General features: G+C 41.4%; 1 protein-coding gene across 2 annotated transcripts in view; it reads right to left on the reverse strand.

The window, feature by feature from the left end:
• Window positions 1-6,921: 6,921 nt before the first annotated feature.
• TMCC3 (transmembrane and coiled-coil domain family 3) overlaps window positions 6,922-17,409 on the reverse strand; it is a 79,396-nt gene continuing 68,908 nt past the window's right edge. For both annotated transcript variants that reach the window (XM_004384209.2, XM_023738583.1), the window contains 3 exons: window positions 15,582-16,498; window positions 13,376-13,511; window positions 6,922-8,614 (listed from right to left, as the gene is read on the reverse strand). In XM_004384209.2, coding sequence (XP_004384266.1) covers window positions 8,312-8,614; window positions 13,376-13,511; window positions 15,582-16,498 — 1,356 coding nt within the window. In that variant the 3' untranslated portion in view covers window positions 6,922-8,311. The remainder of the gene's footprint in view (window positions 8,615-13,375; window positions 13,512-15,581; window positions 16,499-17,409) is intronic.

Genomic DNA, 17,409 nt, shown 5'->3' on the forward strand with positions numbered 1-17,409 from the left:
TTGTGCTATTTCTATTATGGAAGCAGCAGATAACTAAGACAGGCAACTAACAACAACAATTATTAGGTAAAGATGTTTTAGTGTACCTGGAAGTTTCTCTAATATTTTTTATGCATAGAAATGTACAATGTATACTATATTCTATGACAAACATTTGACTAACTGACGTTAGATATGAACCGTACCTAACTGTTCCAACTTACGTGCAAATTCAACTTAAAGAGAGACTTAGGAACAGAACTTGTTCATAATCCAGGGACTGCCTGTAGCTGCCAAGGAGCTGAAATGCTCTGACCAGCTGGGTATCTCATTCTGTCCCTAGTAGGGAGTCTTCTTAGCAAGCCAGTCAAACATCCCCAGCGTGGCTAGGAGCCTGAGTAGGCTAGGTATGGTCTAGGGAGCCCATGAACAAGCTTTGTGAAGTGGATACCTTTGTGAAGACCCATTGCAGCTGGTCAGTCAGGATCTCTCCCTCCAACCGGGCAAGGGCACTGTTGCCCACCCTCCAGCCTGCAAAGAAAGCCAGCCACCAGAAGTCAGCTTCATTGTGTCCTTCCAGATTTTTCTGAGGATAAAAAGTTGAAAGATTGAATGGACCTCTTACATTCCAACTTCGTACACTGTTTTTATTGACTTTCTTAGGTGCTGTCTTCTTGTTGACAAGGGGGAATCCTATGCGTAACAGGAAAGCATCTTGAAACATTCTGACAACGTGTGGGGAAGGCCACCTCTCTGAGTCCATGCCTGTGTTTGGGTCCCTGCTGGCTTGAACCCTTGTGTGTGGGGGTGTGTATGTCCTACCAGTAGCCTAAATTTTGAGGCCTTGTTGTTGTTAGCTGCTGTGGAGTCGGCCCCAGACTCATGGCAACCCCATCTACAACAGACCAAAACATCATCCTGAGCCATCATGATTGGCTGCAGACCAGACCATTGATGCATGCGGTTTTCACTGGCCTATTTTCAGAAGTAGATCACCAGGCCTTTCTTCCTAGTCCTAATTCTACTAATTCTACTTAATTTGGAAGCTCTGCTGTCACCTCTTCAGCATTATAGCAACTTGCAAGCCTCCACTGACAGGTGGGGGGTGTGTATGACACGCATTGGCTGGGAATCAAACCCAGATGTCTCGCTTGAAAGGGGAGAGAATTCTACTACTGAGTACCACTGCCCCTGCGGTATCTGTCTTACAGCTCACTATTTCCTGAAGCCATAAGGCCTGGGCTTCAAACCACAAGGGAAGTATGATGAGCGAATAGCAGTCAAAATACCCTGGGGAACAAACGCCTAGTGGAAGGCTTCAACAGCACCATTACTTGTAATGTAGACAGTTTAAAAGTCAGAGAATTCAGGCCTCTGAGAATTTCTTTGGCAAGTGGAGGACCTAACTTCTAGTACAGATGAATGCATGACTTACTTTCTTTTTACTACTCAGTAGCTTATTTTTAAGCAGAACAGAAGGAAAAAAAAAAAGAAGAAAAAAGAAAAATCCAATTCCCCATGCCTGAGCCAGGGCAGAGTAACCACCAACAAAACAGCTGTTACAATGGCTGACAATCACTTCTGTTAACTGTTTCGTCAAGTTAAAGGCTTGGCAGGGGAGACATGTTGGCTGGCTTAGCAAGGAGAGAAATTTCATAGGTAGCCACCACAGATGGTAGCAGATATCATGTAGCTTAGAGCAGGAGCCCCCAGGAAGTACACCATCTCAGAGCTAAGCAAGAAAGCTGATAAGAACTCAGCCAAGCCAACTGCCAATTATATACCCCAAGAATCTCAGGAAACCAGGCAGGGTGTAAAAGTTTCTTTAATTAATCACTTTCTGTTTCCACCAGATCATGGCTCTTCAAAGATTTAGAGTGTTGGCTTAAGGTATCTCTGCCCTCATCACAGCATGGCCGATGGTGCAAAGGTGTAAACTGTGGCTGTGCACTTGCAACCACAATATTGCAATCAAATTTTAGGATTAAAAGTGATCGTCTGATTCCAGGAGACAGTTATTTACCTTGCAGGTGCTGGATTGCTGCTGAATGATTAGAAGCCAAAGGCTCAATTCCTTCCATTACAGTGCAGGGTAGTGGTTACCAACGTAGGCTCGAGTCACACAAGCTTGATGCGAAAAATACAGCTCCACTATTACCGGCTGTGCAAAGTTGCTAGTTATCCAATCACTCAGGATCTCAGTTTCCTCATCTGTTAAGCAGGCATAACAGTGCCTGTCTTATTTTGGTTGTTGGGACGATTACATTTGATAATGCATGTAAAGCACTTGGCACAGTGCCTGGCACACAGTAAATGCTCAAAGAATGTTAACTGTCCATCTCATATCTATGAATGTCCAAAAATGTGCTGTTGGGTATCACCATGGTCCTTGTGTGTTCTATAAATTTCTACATCTCATAGTCATACCTACTAAAGTCACTCTGTGTGTGGGTGTGCAGATAATCTGCAACCTTATGATTGCAAACTAAGTAAAGCTGTTATAAAATGCTCTTAAGACTACTTTCTCAAGTCATGACTATAGACATTCTGAAGTGTTCAAGATCATGTTTCTTTTATATTAAGGGCCCATACACTATTCAAAATTGAAAAGCACTGCTTTATTCTATAGCCATATCTTCATTATTAGCTAAAACCCAAGTAATCAAGTTTTCTATCTCTTTTTTTCAGGGAAAGACAACACTTGATAAGGTGTTTTGCCAAAAGCAACATTTGGGAATATGCTGGGCTGGACACATGCTTAATGCAACCACTTCCATCTTCCATATTTACATCTCCAGAATATCAAATGACAATGGGCATGCAAAATAAGTCTTACAAGATTTCCAAAGATTCAAACACACTCGTTTTCCAGGGCAGGAAATGGGCTTTTGTCTCTAAGAATTTTTCTATCATCTAAGCACTGTAGTTATTTTGTTCATACAGGCTGGGTGCTGGATGACCAGTCGATAAAATTGCTCAGGACACCAAGTCGACCGGAAGCAGAGGGCTAAAAAGGCAGGATCATGAAAAGACAGAGTCCTGAATTCCTCCTTCACCTTTGGAAAAGCTCATGTGTCTGAGCTTCAATTTCATCCATATCATGGAGAGATGATGGTACCCATATCGTAGGACTGGTTCAGATGAATTAACACACTATGAAACAAACTGCTATGTAAACCCCAAAGCACCATACAATTGAGAGAAATCCCATTAAATAGTCCGCTTAAGTTGGGGCGGGGGGGGGGGGGTCTCCTCATTCTCTACCACCTACCCGGACGTGCACACATCTGTCTCAGTATCGCCCTGGTTGTTCTTGTCTTCTTCCATCCTCCAGCCTGTGATGGTTTTTCCTTTCCCCTCAACAACCTACCACACTTTCCCTGGGATGGGCCACACATTGCCAACTTTCTATGACACAGAAAACTTGAAATCAGTTTAAAAATTGATTACACACACACACACACACGCACACACACACATCTGCTACTGAGATATTCTGACAAATGTGAAAATTTAAGAAATCTCTTTAACACCAAAGCTAACATCATCAAGTGTTTATTTTAAAAAATAATGGCACCTGCTTTGAATTCACTGGTGACACCACAATCTGGTGAAGATCTACAGAGAATTTACAACTTTAGGCTGACGTGAAATTATATAGTGTGCCACAAAATGGGAATTCTGCAATAGACTTCACAGACATCACAATGAACACCTCTAGTTTCTACTCTCAGAGTTGCTCTAACTCCTGCCTAAACATATCCTTAAACACAGAGCACATTTTACGGAAACATTTCTCTTAGGACAAACACAGCAGACATGCTTTAAATAAATTAAAACTGCAACACGTAAATCATTCCTGAAACAATCAAGGTACACTACTTCTGAGCTTCTTACAATTGTACTGAGTTAAACAAAAAAAAAATGTAGTTTTGATTTTATATCTTATGGGTTACCAAGCTCTTGTTAACTGTACATTTTTTTTAAGCTTCTTAACTGGTATGGATGTATTCTTTTCAAAGTGATTTATCTTTGGACCAATTCCTTCCTTAGCACATGTGCTAACGTCTACTTGAAACACCTCTTTCCAGATAAAGCCTTGAATTTTAAATGTCATTTCTTCCTACCCCTAGCTCGCTCCCTAAAATTATATAGGCAAAGTAGTTTTTAATCACACATATTCATAAGTATGTTTAAATGTTTTTCCAAGCCAATTATATTTGAATTCAATTTTAGAAAAAGTCCCCATTCAATGCAAAATAATTTGGTATTTTAAAGTGAACCAAAAAGGACAAAAGTAATTAGTTGCCTGAGGGAAGCTAGTTCTAGTAACTGTTATTGAACTCATAATTAAACCTGATATGGAGAAATGGCAAGGCAGTAAACATTGTAGTGAGGGCAATATTTAAGTGAAAACCAAAGTGACAAAGCAGGAGATGGGCTAAAATCACATGAATGCTGACAGAGAAGGACAATAGTATCATGGACTGAAACGAAAAGAGGAGGCGTTTCAGAAGACTACAGTCTATCAATAGGTCATGGTGCTCATGTAAGCAAAACCATCAACGTTGCTTGCCAGAATCTTGAGACTAATTGTACTTTCACTATCCAAAATCAGAAATGAAGTGCTTTAGTTACTGCTTCATTGTGGGTTTGATTTTTTTTTTTTTTTTTTTCAGAGAGGGGGTTGTTTTATTCTGGCTTAATCATACTCAAAATATGAGCTGAAGTAATCAATTCAAAACCCACAGAAGAGCATTTTTTGGCTTTTGTTTTGTCCTCAGGAAACTATCATTATCCTGGTGATCATGAAAATAATACGTCACCAAAAAAAAGTGCTGGAATTTAATGTCCAGCATCTTAAATCACTTTGTAATGATCACTGAGTGACAGGTGATAACCTACCTGTTATGGTTTGAATTGTGTTCCTGGTACCTGTCGATGTGACCTTACTTGAAGAAGGGTCTGTGCAGACGTAATTTGTTAACATGAGGTCATACTGGAGTAGGATGGGCCCCAAACCAACATGACCGGTGTCCTTGTAAGAAGAGGAGACACAGATGTAGACATACAGAGGGAAGATGACCACATGAAGAAGGCAGAGACTGGAGTTATATTTTTTTCCACAAGCCAAGGAATACCTGGGGCAACCAGAAGCTAGAAGAGATAAAAGTCTCCCCTAGAGCCTTCTGAGAGAGCACGGCCCTGCTGTCACCTTGATTTTGGACTTCTAGCCTCTTGGACATGTTATCAGGAGGGACCAGTCCCTGGAGAAGGACATTATGCTTGGTAAAGTAGCTGGTCAGTGAAAAAGAGGAAGATCCTTAACGAGATGGATTGACACAGTGGCGGCAACAATGGGCACAAACATAACAACAATTGTAAGGATGGCACAGGACCAGGCAGTGTTTTGTTTTGTTGTACACAGGGTTGCTATGAGTGGGAACCAACTCGATGGCACCCAACAACAGCCTCTAGAACCTCACAATAAATTTCAGTTTGTGGTATTTTGTTACAGCAGCCCTACGAAACTCATACTACTAGTTTTCACCTTTAGGAATGCACTAGATGTTTCGTACAAATGACAGGGTGGGAAAAAGATTAGTTGATTTAAATGTAAATTAAATATCCAATTTCAGAATATGTCATAGCTATACCATTATTTTTAAATTGCGTATTTACAAAGCTTTTATTTAATCTCCTTACACAGTGAAGAGATAACAAGCAGCAGGCAGGTATTTTCCTTGAGAATAATAAACTGCAAAGAATAAAAGATAAAGCTACCTTAGAGTATGTATCATCTCGTTAAAAAGCTTCATCAACTTTCAGTAAGACTCAAATAAATATGGTGTGTAGGTTGAGCATACTCAAGTGAAAATATGGTTATTGACATCTAAGGAGCGTCACTGGATATAAGAAGTTTTAAAAAGGAGTCGATGATTAAGTGGGATGCCTTAGACCTTACAGTGTTTCAGGGTAAAATAGAGCCAATTTCTACCAAGTTCTGTTAACAGCTCCAGATTGGGGAGGGCACTGTGTGCTGCTTTCCATTTCTTCTCTACTTCTTTCAGTGGGGGAGAAGACACACTGATCACAGGTCTGAGAAGTGCCAATAAAAGCACTTGCTAGACTGAGTGACCGGGTGGAGTTGTGGTGATGTGAGAATGAAGCCCAGGTCTTTTTGGATCCTCACAGAGTCTCACTCACTCTTTCTAAACTAACAGCAGAATCTACACCCATATCTACCCTTGGCATGTCTAAAGTGTCTCTCAGAAAGGTTTATAGATATTAAGAGGAGCCCACCCAGGATTCAGCTTGATTAAGTTACACCAAACCCTTAGCCCACATGATGACCACAGGTGAAGGGGAACACTTGCCAAACGAAGCACATCATTCTTCTCCCTCCCTTATCAGTCCCCAGGTTTGATGGGTCACAGCATATATATAGCTAGCTTGGGCAGCCAAGCAGGAGTTCTGACAAGGAGTCATAGCCATGAGATGGGGGTGGGACTACTAACTCCCTCTTCTCTGAAGCAAAAATAATTTATAACCAAAGATTTCATAGAAATTGTTTATTGTTTTAAAAAGCTTGAGTCTGGAATTATATAGTGGTGACAGTTGCACAAATTTGTGAATATATTAAAAACCACTGGATTGTACACTTAAAAAAAAGAAAGCTTTAGTTGTATGAATCTCAGGCACACCCAGTGTATTACCTGCTAAACTCTTCTATTCTCTCAAATCATGGCACACTCTGTCACATTTTTTTCAGATTTCCTTAAGAGCAGCTGTTCGCAAGATATTGCACTTAATTTAAATCCAGGCAATTTGATGTTTTCTGGAGGGAAATGTACACTCACATGCCTCTGTACGCCTCCAGAGAACAGAGGAACAGTAGGAGAAGGGGCTGAACAGCACAGTTTCCATTGAATCTTCTGTGTCTTTTTTTTTTTTTTTTTTGTTATGTAGGCAGAGAAACATATGTAAAAGAAACTATCTTCTGGGATGAAGACAGTGACTGGCATTCCCAGAACAGGCCAAAGATGTTAACTTTTGGATGCTTTCACCTCAGCCAAGTGCGGCCATCCTATCACCTCAGAACTTATTTTCAGTCAGATCCTAAGAGACAGATGGCAGCCTTGGTTCAAACACTAGATTTAGTTTATTCTCGCTGGTCTTTCACTTCCCTAAGAGGATCCTCTCCACCTTCCTCCAGGTGAACTACTCCCACTAATCCAGCTGCCATCCAATTGGGCCAGATGTCATATTTTCTTCATGCTTCCAGTATTGACTATCTCAGTGTACTTTATGAACTATGGTTTTGTTGTTCTTGTTAAAGAAAAAGGGAAAAAAAACCCAACAGGAGTGTCATTTGTTTTCATTTACCAGAGTAAGTTTTGCAATCCCTCACAGACCTGTGAATAAAGTGAATCACAAGGAGTGAATCACATCCTCAAGGAGGATTTATCACAATTAAGATTTGCCAAAACGCAAACCTCTGGAGTAGTCCTTACAGGACCCAAAATTAATGTTAAAGCTGTGGTTTTATGAGGGAGTTGGCAGCATTTTGGCATGCTTTTGGAGGCAGGCCATTCACTAGCCAGTTAAGATAAAGTCAGGAGTGCGGTTCCCTGGGTATAAGAAGGGGGAAGCCCCATTCATAAATCCCTGTGTCTTGCCATTTAAAGTGCAGCAGAAGCCCTGTTGGATAAACAGGTGTGTTATAAGATTTCCATGTTACACAGAGTCACACACAGTTGACCACTGTGGACAGTGGGTACATAATGGAATCTACAGTCTTCTGTGGACAAATGGAATGGATTATATAGGGGATGGATTATATAGGGATTTACTGCAGTGTTCAACATTGCCAACTCCTATGTTTCTTCATTCTCCCAAGTCATGCCATGTGCTTGCTGCTTACAGGACTCAGGGAAAATACAATCACCAGCAGTAGTGAAGCTAAGTTTTGATAGAGATTTAAAAGAGAAAGAGATTTAAAATCCCTTTTTCTTCTGGGTCACTAATTGTGCCAATTGCTCAATAACAGAGGTTTACCATGCTGGGCTAGTCAGGTGAGCAGGAAATCTGGTCTGATTAAGGCAGTGAGCAATGTGGGGAGAACTCAGGAACAGATTCACATTAACCAAATACAGGAAATGAATTGGCAGCTGCTACTGACTTAGACAATAATAGTTATATACACCACACAGCCCCAGTCCTTCTTGTAATCTTCAGTTGGCACAACCATTAATTTTAAAATTTGGTAGTATGCACAAAGTTTTCTCTAAAATGAAAACTTGAAAGAACTTGGAGACAAGAACAAGTGGCTTCATCTTGGTATTATTTTCCTTTCTATGGCACACAAAATAGGGTCCCAGTTTTTACAAAATATTGCAAGGAGAGTCACGGCAAAGAAGGTGCCAAGAATGTGGAAGCGGCTCCTCATCATGGGTGAGACAAACCTTGCAAGAGTCGACACACAGACTAAGATAACAGTCATGAAGGCCAGGATCACATTTATGCACTTCCCCAGGAGAACTTTGGCATTCACGGCGTCTGTTTGCAGGACTTGCTGCTCCTGCTGGTGGAGCTCCAGCTTAGAAATGCGAGTCTGGCAGGATTCCAAGGCTTCCTGTGGGCAAGAGAGACAGTGAGGATCAAAAGCTGTTGAGATCATGGGTGGAATGTGGCACAGGCTCAGACGTGCACAAAAGCCCCCAAGCTCAGAATGCCTAATGCCTAGGCAGCTTCAAATCCTCCAACTCATGCTGATGATGATGATAGGCAAGGAAGTGATAAAAGAACCCAAGGTTCATTTTATCCTATTATTCATGGATACAATGAACATGTGTAGACAACCATAAAACACTATAAATGAAGAATTATGGTTATTATCATTTTTTTAAATATTGGCAACTGTTGGTACCATGGGGCTGGGGGAGGCCCAAACCCAAGAAACGATGGTGTTTTGTTTTGTGACAGCTGAATACTCTACCTTCAGCCATGGAGAGGGTGTGTCTTCAATTGCTAGTCCTTATTTCTTCTGCTCAAGTCCCTGGGTGGTGCAAGTAGTTTGCACTTGTCTACTAACCTAAAGGCTGGTGGTTCAAACCCACCCAGTGGCACTGTGGAAGAAAGGCCTGGTGATATGCTTCCATAAAGATTACAGCTAAGAAAACCCTATGGAATAGTTCTACTCTGTAGCAAATGGGGTCACCATGAGTCAGAATCAACGGCAATGGTTTTTTTTTTTTTAACTTTTCACTAGTCAGAGTTTATGTGCGTCCATTTACAGACTAGTGGAGAATGGAGAGAGAAGGGAGACGGGAGGAGACAGGGATGACCAAGGTGAGGCAACTATACTTTTGCCAGCTCTTTGATACTACCCTAATTAAGGTACATACTTACTGTAGATCTTATTCACTCCAAGGCTTCAATTACTAAGACAGAGATGACTCCCAAGTATCTCCCTAGCCTGGCTGTCTTCTGAGATCAAGTCATAAATCCATGCCTCCTTGACATCTCCATTTGAGCTTCTTAAAAGCACCTCAAATTGAACATGTCCAAATATGGATTATGTATCATACTTCCCCCTTAATCAATCAACCATGTTTCCCCTCTGCTGTTCCTTTCTCAGAAACCATCACCATGATCCACCAAGTTCCTCATACCAGAAGACTGTAAGGCATCCCGATACCCCCTCATCTAATCCATCACCCAGCCCTGTTGATGCCACAGCCAATATCTATCTCAATTAGCCCACTTCTCTCTCCTCCCATGGCCACCACCCAGTCTAAGTCACCACTTGTCTGCAATAACCTTACACTATTTTCTCTACACATCCTCTTGTTCTCCCACTCCATGAATCCATTTTCCACACAGCAGTCCAAGTGCTCTTTTAAAGATGCACATTTGATGTCATTTTCTTAAGACCTTTCAAATCCATAACATGGCCCTTCGAGGCCTGGCATGATCCAGACCTAGCCTCATTTAATGCCAGCCCCCTTGTCACCACGCTGACCATATTGGCCTTTTCCTATTTCTGCAAAGCAGCATCTATCTACCTCATGGCCTGAATGTTCATGCAGTATACTCTGCCTGAAATGTTCACCTTCCTACTCTCTCCCCTCTTTAGTGGTGGATCTCCTAGTCATCTTTCTGATCACATCAGGACTGTTACTTCTGGGGGAAGCCTTCTGTGACCCATCAGACTAGGCCAAGTCTCCCTCTGGCCTTCCTCCCCCAACGCGAGGCCATAAGCTGTGTGAGGGGAGGGACTAGGCCCATCTTGCTGTGCTGCTGTTGTCTCTGCAGAGAGCCTAATGCCAGGCACACAGCAGGTGCCACACATCTGTTGAATTTTTGAAGAGGCTGGGTGCCAGTATTAGGATGTGAGGCTGTGAGCAAAAAACATCTATCCTTTTTGGGAGAAAAATACCTGATCAGAGGCAATACAATGTGCCCCTTTAGTTCACTACTCTGTTATCTAACTCATTTACCAATATACATTCACTCAATTAAGATGCAATCATCTTTTAAAGGTTTTAAACAAGCATAATGCCTCCAACAATAATCTGCTTTGCTTCTGCTGAATATACTCTACCGGCCAAAGGAAAGGGCTCTCTGTTGCTATAGTAACTTTCATTACACTAGGCTTCCAATAAGAAAAGGTAAAACTTCCTTAGATCCTCGCATCCTAAAACGTGCTGGCTTTCTTGGGCACGTTATAAACCTACTATATAACAGGCACATGCCCCAGAGATCGTAAATTCTTTTCAACCACTTGGGGTGAAGCTTTCCTCTATTTTAGGCATGAGGAAAAGACGATAGAGCAAAACAAAAAAGGAATTATCAATTAATTATTCAAATTCATTAATCTACTACTAAACCAAACCAAACCCATTGCCATCGATTCCGACTCATAGTGGCCCTATGGGACAGAGCAGAACTGTCCCACAGGGTTTCCAAGGAGTGGCTGGTAGATTCGAACTGTCGACCTTTTAGTTAGCAGTCGAGCTCTTAACCACTGCGCCACCATGGCTCCAACTGATGAATTACATGTACAAATGGACTGATCTTAGAATTGCCTTGGAACTGTCATCACATTTTTGCCAAAAAGTAAAATCCAAGAAAATTAAGCACTGAACTGCAAGGGATTTTAGTCATGGCATCAAGAGATATTCAGTCTCAGAATCTTTTGTGCTTCCTCAGGCCCAGTATTTAACATACTGAGGATGAGGATAGAGGGAGTATCTTCAAACATTTTTAATTGGGAATTCAGAATTAAAACAAAAAACAAAACTCAACTGCTTAAAACATCGACAAAACTCCTGCATCCCTGTAGAAAACAGCCACTTTCACTCACCCTAGCCCATCCCCTTGGTACAACCCTGACTGTAAGAGAAAAAGAAATAAGAAATAAGAAATAAGATGAAGTTGAGCTGGCCAAACTGCCAGAAGCCCTGAAGAATATAGTTACTCAACAGTACAATAAAAAGATGAACATTTGTTGACTGCTTATTATGTGTCAGGCAAAGAGTTTAATACTTTACACATATTATCCCATCTAACCCCCTCAACAACCTTTTGAGGTAGAGCTCATTAATATTTCCATTTTGTAGATGAGGAGACTGAGGCACAGGGAGCTTACTTGTCCAGGGTCCAGGGTCACACAAAGAGTAAGTGGTAAAGCCAGGATTCTAACCATTATAATTTAAGTCTCTTACACAGATGTTATCTTTGATAAAAAAGTCACTTACACAGATGTTATCTTTGCACTTCTGAGCTAGAGTGAAACTAGAAAATGTTGAAATGAACATTTGAATTTTTAAGTTCCCTTTGTGAAGTTCCTTCCTTCATCTGACCCCTTCACCCTTAACATATGTTTCTTAAAAGGGAAGAACAATATTAACCCAAACTATCCCTCAAATAAGAAAACTAACTTTGAGCCATGAACTCATGGCCATATGACCCGGTGATGTCTCAGACATGTTCTAAACTAGAATGACCTAAGACACTGTCTGTACTGGTCACCAAACAACACTTCACAGACAAATGGATTCAAGCTTTTCAAACTAGCCTGTGGTTTGCTAAGTCTCCTAGCCCAGAGCAGGGCCAGGAATCTCCCAAGTGTCTTCTGTTCCAAAGGAAGGTCAGTGATCTCTGGAGGCAATCTCTCCTACCATCTCTGATGCTCTAGCTCCCAGAACTGTCCCATCTGGGTTTAGCACAGGGCCAGCCTGGGATGGAGTGGAATAAAACAGAGGCAGCTGGGACTCCAGCTCATACATTGTAGGAAAAATCTCTACCTTTAGGTTTCAACTTTCTCCCTTGTAAAGCAGGGTCTGAGTGGCCAACAGCCTTTACAGAGCTGGAGAAAATAACTACTGCCTACAAAGAAAATTTGTAAAATTGAAGCTGAGCATTACTTGATGATTACACTCATTTGTTAAAAAATAATAATAATAGAAGGTGATTACATTACAGCATTAGTATCAAGAAATATCGGAACTTGCCTTTGTTTATACTAATCCAGGTATAATCCATCCACTTGGGTCCTACTTAACCCTTTAAGTACCAGCTTCTCCAGGACATTCATTCACATGCATTATCCAAGGACTTTTTGTGAGACCTTGGTTCAAGTCACTTAACATCTCTGTGCATCAGCCTCCACATCTGAGAAATGGGGACGATAGTTGGAACTACCTCACAGGGGTGTTGTGAGGAGTAAATGGGGAAAAAAAAGTATGTAAAGTGCTTTGTGTGTGCCTGACACACAGTATGCACTCAAATGCTTGAAATTCTTATGAAAATTAGAATATGAAAGCTATTATTTTGTAGATGAGCAAATAGACTCAAGGCTTGCTCAGGACCCCACAGCTAGTAAATGGCAGACCTGGGACTGGATTCCAATGTTTGACCACTAAATGACTGACTGACTCCCCACGGCAAAGCTTGCTAGGCACTGCAGGTCTGAATTTCTGTGGCTTTCAAAGTCTGTGGCATATAATTTGGCACTTGTTTATGTTGTCTTGAGCTGGTTGAGCTACTCCTGACTCCCAGCTAGGCAGCAAGCTTACTGAAGGCAAGGTTTGTCTCATACTCTTAAATTTTTTAAAATTTTAGTGGTGGTGGGGAAAGCAGAGTATAAGTGATGGGCTTGGGATAGATAATAAATTTATTAATTGATTAAAGTGGAAAATACACAGTCTAGCCTATTTATATAACATCTATAACATGAGCTAACGGTGGAGAAGAAATGTTTGTGCAGAGAAAACATTTTGCCCTCTGTGCCAGAAATCCTTTAGGGTTTAAGGGTGATTCACTTAGTTTGTTCAATGAATTCAAGCCTGGGAAGAGCCAGTGTGAATGTCAATCGTGAGAGAAACGGCACCTGGATATCCTGTGACCGCTCGTAGGCCTGGTAGGCCACCTTCTCCTCGATGCTGGCCAGCTCCTGTTTCAGGTTGGCTGTCTCGTGCTGATGCAGCTCCGTCAGGTCATGAAGCTGGTCTTCCAGTCGTTCGTACCTTTACAAAGAGAGGAGCCGATTTTGAGCGTGACATTTCAGAGGTCTTCAACCAGCACATCCTAGAATGGGTATCCTTTTTCTCTTACTGCCACCAGTGCCCCTTGGCTTGTTTTCATCCCCTGGCAGACTGCTCTCCCCGCCTCGCAAAAGAATAAGTCTAGCTGTGGGAAACACTTTTTTGGATTATTCTGAATCAAGGTGTGTAAAGGACTTGCAGTCTTAACTCTCTGTCCTGGCCGCTGAGGTCTCATACAAACCAAATCTGGCTTTTTCATCCATGTCAGACTAGCAGCTTCTCTGGTTGTGGTGAAGATAGGATGGACCTTGTCAGCTAATGCATTCAGCAGGGCCAGGGATGGGGCTGCCCTGCTCGAGGCAAGCACACACTGGCATCTGTGATGGCTTCTCCCTCTTCTACCCACCACAGTGCCTAGGGGTTCATGGCCAAGGTTCTCCCACACTACAGAGCCCATAATGGGAGAGCCATGCTTTTAGTACCAGCTTCTACTCTAGAGCCAATTCCACTGTTTCCAATGCATGCGCTCACAGTGAATACATTTTTCAGCTCTTGGAACTTAAGTGACAGTAAAAAAATATGCTTGTTACTAATTAAAGATGGCTTATCAGGTGGCATTTCTGAAAGTCCAAATCTAAAGTAACAGAAGTACAAAGGTTCCCATTCCCACCTCTACCCTCCCCCCCTTCAGAGGAGAGGGATTTGTCTTATATTTGAAACTTCACAATGTCTACTTTGAAAATGAAGTACAGTTTGGGGAAGATACATTAGCCCGCAATGACCTCTGTTAATGCTAGTTTCAGATGCTTATATAGGTCACCTGATGGAACTGTTAAAAAAAAAAAAAAAGGAGGCAAAATTATTTAATACATATTTAATGATTATTCTCAGTTATGACCTTATAGGGGTCAAATGTTGGTGGCAGTGTAAATAAGCTTTTTAAAGGTCTCTTAAGTAAGTAAAATAGTGGATGGCTGTATCACGGGAATCACAAATACTACTATAGGAGAGACAAAAGCAAAAACTGTCCTAAGTTTATGTAAATGTATACTTGTGACTTGGTATAAAATTTGTATTAAAAAAATGCTGTATCCCAAACTATTCAGATGGAATTAAAGTTAATATACTCTGGAAAATCTATGATGCGGAAAACAGTTCTTATGTGACAAAGACACCAAAGCCAAAGTTGCATAGGGTAAGTTAGAGACAACTGTTTCATAAAACAGGAGAGTTGGGAAAAGACATATTTCTAAATTAACATAAAGTCACACCAGATAAAAAGCAATGTGCAAGCTAAATTTGAAAGTTAAATGTTATGATGTGTAATAGGCATTTCACTATTTAGTTTACAATCTTAGAAGTTAACATATTCATTTTGACCAAAAAATTTTGAGGGGATGTTTTTACTGAGAAAATGGAGGAAAATCACATCATACTGGGGCATAGACACTAAAAAAAAAAAAAAGCTAGAAAGAAACACATAAAAGCCAGCCTTCAAAATAACCGACTTTTAAAATTAGCTAATATAACCTGCAAGATTTTAATTTATACTTTAATCTTAAGATTACTCTTGAAAGCACTTCATTTAGGGTGAAAAGCTTAAAGAGCAAAATACAGTATGTAAAAAATGCAGTATATAAAGACTTCAACACTGATGTATCAAATAAAATCTACCTTGTTAGATAATGAACTAGTCTTTTACTTGACGTAGTTATGGAGGGGAATCAAAAATATATCTATGAATTATTGAAGTGAGTCTTTAGAGCTCTACTGAATCAGGACCCTCAGATGCACACAGGTCATAGACTACATAGTGTATTCTGACAGACCCACACATATAATGGCTTTTCTAAATACTTAGCTATAAGTCACAAATTATAAAACTTCAAAGTCATGAAGTATGAAAAGAACACTTGATTCCCAAATGCCTTTTGATCCATGTCCATATTCATGGAAAACACAGTCATTAACATATCACTTTCAAGCAGACAATCTCTCTGTAGTTACTAACTTATGGTTCGAATAGAATATCAGTAGAATAATTAGAAATACCTGTATCTCTCCTCTTGCAGGGTCTGAGAAATAAAACCGTATTCTCTCTTAAACTGCACCTTCAGTGCCTCAATGTCCTCAGCCAGCTGTGCCTGGGTGTCCTTGATCTCCCTCAGTTCCTCCATGATCATGGGGAGTTTCCCCTGGCTGTCCAGCATGCTGGCCCCACCAGCCCCAAAGGACTGGTTCCCATTACTGTCAGCAGAGCCTGATGTGCCGCTCGAACACTCGTCATCGCTGCCGTATTTGGGCTTGTTGACAATGGTGGTGCTGCCCCCGTAGGCCCTCGCACTCGCGTCGGGCCTAAACTCCTCTAAGGAGGTTTTTAAGTGAGCGATGTTGTCAGCGCTGCCAAACTTATTCCGGATCAAGTTGGCAAATTCTCTGGACTTATTGAAAACAAACACAGGTGGCGTGAGGGATACCCCTGGCATGCCCGACTTACTGCTCTCCATGCTGTGGGGAGCAGTTCGAGATTTCGCATGGGCATCTTTCAGAGAGGGGTGCATGTCCTTCAGGTTGTCTTTGGAAACGTCCTTCGAGCTTCTGGAGGCTCCATTTTGTTCGATCTCCCTGAGCTTTCTGTGATACTGCTCTAACTTCTTCTGCAGCTGGGCAATGGAGTGTGCTGATTTCTGATTCTTCTTCTCAAAGACTTGTTTGATACGTCCAGCCTGCTGCTTGTCTGCACTGTTAACTAGTTTTAGATATTCTGCAACATTCCCATCACGAGAGGTTTGCTCAATTTTTATCTGCTCTGTTACCTTTAAAATTTTTTGCTTCAGGCTGTCTGTGTTGAGTTTGACCTTGTGAAAGTCCAGGATGCCATCTGGTACATCGAAGTTGAGGTTGGTGTCTGATCCCCCTCGGCGTATGTTCAGGGGCAGGCTCAAGGTATTCATGTCATGAGGTTCTACCTGAAAAAGGCAGGAAAGCAGTACTTTCAAATTTGAAATCAGGTACTTTAAAATTTGAAATCAGGTAGACTTACTGTGATAACATCTACATACACATAACAGACATACTTTAAGTCTCAGATTTCCAAACTGCCAAGTATTCACAGTACAAAAATTCCCTACTATCCTCTCAAGTTGAATGCTGGACAGCCCAACTCTTTCCTGCATCCGTGAATACTGACCGTCCGATTCAGATCTCCTACGGTATCCAATTTTCTAATTACATGGTAACTATTGGTTCCCAGGGTATAAAATGCGTTATACAAGGAGGTTACAAGTCAGTCTTAGTATCTCAAAATGCCCAGGTAACCGGGATGCCTGCCATGGCCCATTCACTGAGTTTCACCATCCTGAGAAAGGCATCTGATTCAGAATTCAATTATTTAACAGAAGAAGAATGGAAAACACACACACACACACACACACACACAAAGAAAGTGAAGTTCCAGCAGGTGCACCCATCAACACTAGAAAATTACTTCCTTAATGGACTCATTAAACAGATGTGATTGAATAAAAGGTGCAAGATTAATTTTAATGATTGAGTAATACAACCACAATATTTAGAAGTGAAAACAAACAACCCCAAACCATAACCACAGTAATTCTTTCTGTTAAATAGTGATAACACTAAGACCATGTGAAATAAGTGTCTTACTCACGGGCCACCTAGGGAAAAGAACTGCAAAGTAGCATTGAGCGCTCTGTGTGCCAGGCACTACTGAGGCTTCACATAAGTCATCTTGTTTGAGCCTCACCACCATGCCAGGAGCCTTGGTGGCACATTGGTTAAGAACTCGGTGGCTAAGTGAAAGGTCAGTGGTCAAAACCACCAGCTGCTGCTCTGCAGGAGAAAAGACTCAGCGATCTGT

The sequence above is a fragment of the Trichechus manatus genome, unplaced genomic scaffold (assembly GCF_000243295.1).
Source record: "Trichechus manatus latirostris isolate Lorelei unplaced genomic scaffold, TriManLat1.0 scaffold00119, whole genome shotgun sequence".
NCBI lineage: Eukaryota > Metazoa > Chordata > Mammalia > Sirenia > Trichechidae > Trichechus > Trichechus manatus.